General features: G+C 34.2%; 1 protein-coding gene across 1 annotated transcript; it reads right to left on the bottom strand.

Moving 5' to 3' along the window:
- Positions 1-2,753: 2,753 nt before the first annotated feature.
- Positions 2,754-7,631, bottom strand: LOC131855561 (connectin-like). Its single transcript, XM_059206836.1, has 3 exons — positions 6,596-7,631; positions 2,829-3,269; positions 2,754-2,758 (listed from the first exon to the last, which is right to left on the bottom strand). Exons 1-3 carry the CDS (start codon positions 7,629-7,631, stop codon positions 2,754-2,756), a joined length of 1,482 nt encoding a protein of 493 aa, XP_059062819.1.
- Positions 7,632-9,291: the final 1,660 nt, after the last annotated feature.

Genomic DNA, 9,291 nt, shown 5'->3' with positions numbered 1-9,291 from the left:
AATGGGTGAAAACTGTGATTGTTACAGCCTATGCTGTAAATAATATAAATGACGTAGTGGAGTAACTTGAAACAGTCATGCTCGCTATAAAGTTCAAACTTGTGGCGGCGTGGTGGGCCGGGTCCATGTGTTCCCTCAATTAAGATTGAGTGCAATGACGGCTGGCTCATCCGTCATACTCGTGAACGGGTGCTGCTTGTGGGGACTGGTCTGTTTGGGTTGCGAACACTGATTAGACTATTTACTTTTGCAATAGCATATGCCGGTGGTCACTCTATTCTCCCAAGTTTGAATTAAAAAATTAATCTGTATTATTGTAAACATGTATAATATTAATTTGAAAAGAAACGAGCTGAGTTTCTTGTCAGTTCTTCTCATCTCGATATCATTCCGAACTGACGGTAGATTTGACATATCATAAGAGTCAGTAATAGACCTACATGAATAAAGATATTTTGAATTTGAATTTGACATATAGTCCTGCCGTGGTGTTACATCGACGGGGCGGTCGGTCTAGGTCCAGATTGCAGTCATCAGACTGGCAGGGGTCGCGACGGGCACGCTCTGGACTTGACCCCCGCAGGACCCCGCTATCATACAAACGACATATGTAGTTTGAAAATTATCACAACACCAGTTACTAACTTATTTTTAAAATTTCGCGTTAAGTACACATCATTACATAGTATAAAAAAAAGTCGCTGTCGCTGTCTGTCCTTATATATGTTAATCTTTAAACCTACGCAACGGATTTTGAAACGGTTTTTTAAAATAGACAGAGTGATTCTAGAGGAAGGTTTATGTATATAATACATGTACACCCGGGCGAAGCCGGGGCGAGTAGCTAGTTATTAATATAGTTAAATGGTTTTAAACACAAATAATTGTATGACAAACGTCGAGAGTGGTAAATACCATTATCTAAATATATATAACTCAAAGGTGACTGACATAGTGATCTATCAACGAACAGCCGAAACCACTGGACAGATCGGGCTGAAATTTGGCATGCAGGTAGATGTTATGACGTAGGCATCCGCTAAGAAAGGATTTTGATTAATTCTACCCCCAAAGGGATAAAATAGGGGATGAAAGTTTATATGAAACTTTGTCAATTTTAAACCGATCGGGCTGAGACTTTGCATGCATAAATCTACTATGACGTAGGCATCCCCTAAGAAAGGATTTTGAAAGAAAGAAAGAAAGAAAGAAAAATATTTTATTCAGTGCAATGTAACAAAAATACAATATAAACAACAAACGAGAAAAAAAAAAAATGAGCAAATAAAATGTACATATAATCAAACTTAATTTACCATAATTAAAAATAAACATAAAATAATCATTTTTTACATCCAAAAATGCACTGAAATGGCTCCACTCAGCTTTAATGTATGTCCTAGGTGGACATACAGCTGGTTTTCAGTGGCACCAAAAATACATATATAAAAGGGGGGGAGAGAGAGGGCACTATTTATAATATTCATGATAATAAATAATATTCATGATAATAAATGATTTTGATAAATTCCACCCCAAAGGGGATAAATGAGCGAAGCCGCGGGCAAAAGCTAATTTGCCATAAAGGTATTCGTGTTGACTGGTTCTACCGTTTAACTATATGAATAAACAGTTGCACAGTTTACATTAAGAATTATATATTATATGAACGGAATATTTATCATTTGTTAAAACAATGATTGAGAAATATAAAACATCAGTTAAATTATATTTAACATCCTCTGGTCGATGCCAAATTCTGATTATCGACCAGTAAGAAGCACTGCTTATCACGTGACATATGTTTGAACACCAATCAAAAGTGTCGACAATCCACGGTAAATAGTATTATGTAATTAAAAATGCGATGTTGTTGCAATAAATTCTTCATGAGAAGAGGCAACAAGATTGAGTTATTACACTCTTATTTAATACAAAACAAATTAACACCATGATAATTATGATCTCCCAATCTGTGACTAGACATTTATAACGGTGTTTAAATATCAGGAGCTCATAAATAATCTTATTACAATAAATAAACCGTTTATATAATTGCAAACAATCGCGAATCGTGAGAAAAATGAAAACATTATTTAACATTCTTTTTCATATGCGTGAAATTACTTTTTAAAAAATATAACAAAAGACGATTAATTTAAATCTTAAAACTATCGTAATTACAGAAGTAATGGCAATTGAATATCAACTTTATCGGCACTGAATTACATTTAAAATTATTTACTAAAAATCAGTAGTTAAACTTTTATTAATATAAACAGTTTCTTTTATCTTAAAATAACATATATACTTCAAATATCGTTACTGACCACAATACAAACTGGGTCTGTCTATCTATTTTGTAATATTACACTTATCAATTATATCACATTTTTTTACATAACATTATATAACTATTTACATTTAAAATGTAAATAACATATACTTAACAATAGATATCTACACTTCAAGATTAAGTATAATATAAAATTCGATCAAAATATTGAACCAAAAATTTCAGGAATAATAAAATTGTTCCAAATCATTTTTAGAATGATAAAATGCGTTGTTTATGAAATGTATGTCGTTATTACAACAATTGTAGAAATACTAAAATTATAAATAAGATCAATGATGAAAATTTTCAAACATAAGACATTTCTAATATATTGCGTTTAAATTTCATTTGACACAGCATGTCTTAGAAGTTTTCTTTAAACATACATTATCATAAAATCTCTTTTATATAATTTTCAGTCTGTAAAATAAAGTAATTACTTAATATATCAATAAACATAGTAAAGAATATAATAAGTATGTCGAAATACTTGCATATAGGAAAGAACCTGGTGACGAATGTATTAAGTTTCTGTAATCTTTTGCTTCGTTTTGCGACGGGTATGTGTACGTTCTATCTGTCACTTTAACATCTTGAGGGCACGGTAGCAGATCAATCGGTATCTGAAGCAGCGTCCCTTCATTCTCTTTCTTAACAATTTCTATCTCTTGTAAGTTATTTTCGTCGATTTCATCTTGAAAGATATCATCAGTATTATCGTCAAGGTTTTCTAAATTCTTATTATCTACATTGTAATTATTATTCGCACTTATAACACTCTTCTCAAACAGAGCAAGTTGCGAGTTCAAAACTAGATCGGTGCTTAATTTGCAGGCGAAATTTTCCAACGATGTTCTTGTTTTGGTACTTCTCGTTTCGTGTCGGAGTTTATGCATCCACGCCAAGTGGCAATCGCAAGGTAGTTCGTTGCCTGTAACAATTCAAGTCTTAATTAAATAGAATTGGGCTAATTATGACTTTTGTACGCCCCGATTGTACAGCGTAATTGATTTTTATACGATAACCGAATTACCTTTTTAGGTCGAATATTCCAATTTTCTAATTAACACGCAAAATTTTCTTTATATATTTTTTCTTTTGATTCATCGAGGTAGATAGGCTTTAAAATTTCAGATAATTTTATATCTAGTAGCGACTAATTAATGTTATTAAAATTTAATTAGACAGTTAAACTTTGAGAATTTGTCCCTTATATTTAACAAAATCCTATGAGAAATACAATTTAATGAACGCCACGTCGTATACATTTACCAAGTGGGAGAGGACATTGTTAACAATGGAAATTGGTGATACAATTGCTGTAAATAGTACATCAAGTCCCCCTAGGAAACTGTTTTTATTACATGTAAAATTGCCACAATAGGCTAACTGATTTGAGTTCATGCTCATCCTCTTGTCAGGAGATGATAGGATGAGCTTTGTTATTAGGAACTAATGGGAACTAGTGCTCCGCCAACCATTACTAACAAAAAACAAACATGTAGGTATACTAAAACGTCTAGCTGCGAAGATGATAGGACGGGATTCGGTATAAGAAACTAACTTGTAGGAACTAGTGCTCCGCCTGCTGTTACTAACAAAAAAAAACGTGTACATAGGTATACTAAAACGTCTAGCTGCGAAGATGATAAGACGGGGTTCGGTATAAGAAACTAACTAGTAGGAACTAGTGCTCCGCCTGACGATACTAACAAAAAAAAAAACGTGTAGGTATACTAAAACGTCTAGCTGTGAAGATGATAAGACGGGGTTCGGTATAAGAAACTAACTAGTAGGAACTAGTGCTCCGCCTGCCGTTACTATCAAAAAAGAAACGTGTAGGTATCCTACAACGTCTAGCTGCGAAGATAAGACGGGGTTCGGTATAAGAAGCTAACTAGTAGGAACTAGTGCTCCGCCTGCCGTTACTATCAAAAAAGAAACGTGTAGGTATCCTACAACGTCTAGCTGCGAAGATGATAGGACGGGGTTCGGTATAAGAAACTAACTAGTAGGAACTAGTGCTTCGCCTGACGTTACTAACAAAAAAGAAACGTGTAGGTATCCTACAACGTCTAGCTGCGAAGATGATAGGACGGGGTTCGGTATAAGAAACTAACTAGTAGGAACTAGTGCTTCGCCTGACGTTACTAACAAAAAAGAAACGTGTAGGTATCCTACAACGTCTAGCTGCGAAGATGATAGGACGGGGTTCGGTATAAGAAACTAACTAGTAGGAACTAGTGCTTCGCCTGACGTTACTAACAAAAAAGAAACATGTAGGTATCCTACAACGTCTAGCTGCGAAGATAAGACGGGGTTCGGTATAAGAAGCTAACTAGTAGGAACTAGTGCTCCGCCTGCCGTTACTAACAAAAAAAAAACGTGTAGGTATACTAAAACGTCTAGCTGCGAAGATGATAAGACGGGGTTCGGTATAAGAAACTAACTAGTAGGAACTAGTGCTCCGCCTGCCGTTACTAACAAAAAAGAAACGTGTAGGTATACTAAAACGTCTAGCTGCGAAGATGATACGATGGGGTTCGGTATAAGAAACTAACTTGTAGGAACTAGTGCTCCGCCTGACGTTACTAACAAAAAAAAAACGTGTAGGTATACTAAAACGTCTAGCTGCGAAGATGATAAGACGGGGTTCGGTATAAGAAACTAACTAGTAGGAACTAGTGCTCCGCCTGATGTTACTAACAAAAAAGAAACATGTAGGTTTACTACAACGCCTAGCTGCGAACGTATATGTCAGTATTTCACAGAACAAATAGCGAAGCTTAGGCAGAATTTATAGGTTACATAATATTAATACGATCCATAAATTTGACTGTACCTTTCGCCGGCTTGATTTGCGGAAATCCGGTGACGGTTTGGGGCGCTATATCGCATAAATACTATATAAATCAGACTCAAAAAGATCTCTGCGTTCACTCGATCTCGAGCTCGAATCGGATCTACATTACACAGGTACATATTTGTCAATTTAAATTTCCAACTTACCAGTGGAGAACGTCCCGATGTCCCTTGAATAAACAGATGGGACGTGAGATGGGACATCAGGGACACCGGTAGGACCGTTTACCGCTATATTTAAATGTAATCAGTGAAATGTGAGCCACTCGAAATCTACCTTCAGTACTAGCAACATTGGATAGAAATAGTGTATATTATACTAAAATAACCCTTTAATATCCCTATGATATTGGTCCCTTCGTTTAAAAGGGGAATATGATTCTTTTATTATAATGCTTTATAAAGAGTTTTAGTTCGAGCATTTCTTTTTTGTACTACTGTGTTGTTTTATTGTACTATTTTTCTTGCCACCTTTTACGACATTTTAAGAAAGGAATGGAGTCTTGTTTTATTTTTTCCTGCTATGATCACACAGAAAAAATAAGTTACATTTAAATAATTGACTTTACAGTCTTGTAACTTATTTATTACTAGCTGTTAACCGCGACTTCGTCCTCGTGGATGTTAACTTTAATTTATTAAAAATTAAAAATTTATAAAATAAATAAGATAAGTAGCTCTTATAGCTAATACTCTATCTTCGAGTGTATGTCTCATCAAAATTGGTGCATCCATTTCATAGATCAGCAATAATAAGCAGACAGACAATTTTTTTTTAATGTTTAGGTACTTACATTAAAAAAAAATTGTCTGTCTGCTTATTCTTGCTGATCTATGAAACGGATGCACCAATTTTGCTGTTAAGTTTGAAATTACAAACAGAAACTTGAATTTCATTTATTTGTATATATAATAATGACCCATATTATTATAATTCAGTTTTTAATACATTATTGTTGATTACAATCATTTTGTTGCAAAAGCTTTATCCAACTGTCATGATTTGCTTTAAATACAGCCTTAATAATGGAATAAAATGTGGGTTATTGCCGCTATCGCAAGAAAGTTAATAGAGGGAGCCACTAAGTTATGCCGTGTAAATAGCAGCGCCATATTCTCCAGACTACCTTTCTAGAATAAATACCTCTGCCTATGGCTAGTCTATGGCATGCCATGTCACATTGGTGGTGGAGCAATAGCGACTACTGGGGAGAGAATACATTTGAGAGGACTTGATAGTCGAGTAGTGAACAACTAAGTAGTACCATTTACAGTTATTATAATACAACCAAGACCAGAATAGCAATATGTGGAGACTGCTCAGCAATGTAATATTAATAAGTGTTAAATTAATGATATTTATAGAAAGTATGATGTAATGAAACAAATACATACCTTCAAGATAAATGTAACTATTTTCTTTCAACAAGTTGTCGTAAATCGGTTTCACATCATCAGATGTAAATCTCTTCAGCTTATTAAATCTTAAGTCTAATCCGAGTAATCCTCTTACACCTGCGAATAGTCCACCTGCTAAAATGATAAGGTTGTTGTGATTCAAATTCAACTTTTTTAACTGCGATAATCCGTCAAAACTTCTCTGAGCTACAATACTTATTTCATTGTAATCTAATAACAAGGATTCTAGATTCCACAACTCGGTGAATACAAAGGAGTTAAGAAGAGATATTTTGTTGTGACTTAAGTCAAGTCGCTTTAATTTGGCGAGTCCTTCGAAGCATTCTTTTCTGAGTTCACTTATATTGTTTTTATCCAATTCCAGTTCTAATAAGTTCACAAGATGTCTGAATGCTCCATCTTGTATTACGCTCACATTATTGCTTGTGAAATATAACTTTTGTAAGTTGGTCAATTTAAAAAATGTATCAGTTACTATTTCTTTTATATTGTTTTCATCTAAAATGAGAACAACCAGATTCGGTAAATTGTTAAAGGAATGCTTGTTAAGATGTTCGATTTGATTTTTAATCATTGTTATTTCTTCTATTGAGGTCAAATTAACAAATGTATTTTCTTCTACTTCTGTTATAGAGCTAAACTTTATGCTAATTTTTTTTAGTTTCTGTAGATATCTAAGCAGCTTTGTTGGTACAAATTTTAGTGCACCGTCAGCTCTCACGTTGAAGGCCAACGTTTCTATGTTGGTCTGTGTACTGAAGCTTGTCCATATTGGGTCAGCTTTTTCTATACCTCCATTAAACACCCAACATTCTGTCTTCACTGCTCTGTTGATTTCTTGATTCAACTCACAGTAGCAGTGAAGTTTTGAGTTTCTATCTCGTATGTCACACACGTTCATTATCCTCGGCGAGGATTTTTCCTTCACTTCGTCATTGCTCCTGTTTGCATGCAGTTCCACTAGTGCAAGGAGCAACAGTAGCAAGGCAGCGGGTGCCTTGGAAGCCCGCATGCCTTCTACCTGCAACAAAAAAGGAAAATTAATTAATAAAGACACCAATTTTGACAAAGATCACACTGACTTACAACTTTTTCCGATTTTCCTTAAAGGAAAACATGTATTTAATGGTTATATAAAACTCATGATGGACGGGGAGAGGACACCCTATAAAAAGATGGATGGATTGTGTGAAAGATGATATGAATAAAAGAAGAGTATGCTTATATATGACGACCACAAATAATGGGATAAAGGCAAGGAAATGATGATGATAGATAAGATTTTTAGTTTAATTGACAAGTTTCAAATAACAAATAAGTACAATTTTTACGAATAAAGAACGTACCTAATAAAAATCCTTTGAAATAAAAAAATCAAAATAGAGTCTGAATTTGAGAAGATTTTATTTTGCCTCTTAAGAACTGCAGTAAGTGATATACTAGAACGTGTATCTAAAGCTGCACTAGCAGGCTCCTACTAGATTTGTTTGGGCCGGGAGAGAAGCACGAGTGGTGCAGGTGAGTACGTATGTCGCAAGAGGCCTCTTAAACCTACACCCGGAACAAGTTCCGGGAACTGCTCGGAGTTTTCCTCTCTTTTGTACGATGGATCTGGTGAATGCATGGAAGGCTATACTGAAGTTCGTCTCCTTAATTTTTTTTTGTCTATTGTATTATTACTTATTATTGATCTATTAAGATTCGATTGCTTAAAAAACAAACGTGCATGGAAATAGTTGTTCATGCATAGGATTTTCATTTAATGTTAGACTTAGACACCTATATATATATACATTATAAATAAACTGGCTTTTTTTTTTAAAAAGTAAAAAAAATCAGTTGCATTTCTTGCCAGTTCTTCTCAATTGAATCTGTATATATTACAGTTAAAATAGACCAAAAAAAATGATAACTTAGCCAAAATTCGCATAGAGCTGAAAATTGGTATAGATGTTAAATAAACCATTACAAATGAAATGTCAAAAATCCCCATCGATCTACTATACCCATCGACTACTTCTGCAATCCTATTTTGACTATAATATTTTCGGTTTCAGAGAAAAATGGAAAAATCCTGAATTTTTGACTTTTGACCTAGGATAAAAAATATTGCACAAGTAGGATCGATGGGGATTTTTGACATTTCATTTGTAATGGTTTATTTAACGTCTATACTAATTTTCAGCTCTATGCGAATTTTACCTAACTTAAATGTCTATTTTGACTGGACTATATACTGAACTGGATGGTAGAGGCAAAATTTGTTGATACAAACATTTCACGTTCATAAGCAGCTAAAATGTCCTACATGAATGAATAATTTTTGACTTGATTGTATTTCATTATTATTACTAGTTTTTGCACCGTTGCAATACAGTCTTTATTAGCAACAGCTATCGATTTCTTTACAAAACGTTAATATATACAGTCTATAGAAACAAATCGTTAAAATAATATGTGCCTGCAGACTATAATTGCATTTTTAATTCCCCAGTTGCATCGCCGAAGTGCTCTCATAACTATAACTTCCACTATACAACGTGCACTCTAAAATCGAAGCGTATACCATCGTTTCTATTTCTATTGCTATTGCAATGAGAAAGTTATTGAGTACTAGCTTTTATCCGCGGCTTCGCTCGCATAACTTCATTATTGGCTGCTAGATGGCGATA

The sequence above is a fragment of the Achroia grisella genome, unplaced genomic scaffold (assembly GCF_030625045.1).
Source record: "Achroia grisella isolate CSIRO2021 unplaced genomic scaffold, CSIRO_AGI_Agris_v1 utg146, whole genome shotgun sequence".
Lineage (NCBI taxonomy): Eukaryota > Metazoa > Arthropoda > Insecta > Lepidoptera > Pyralidae > Achroia > Achroia grisella.
This window is presented reverse-complemented; position numbering and strand designations above follow the sequence as displayed.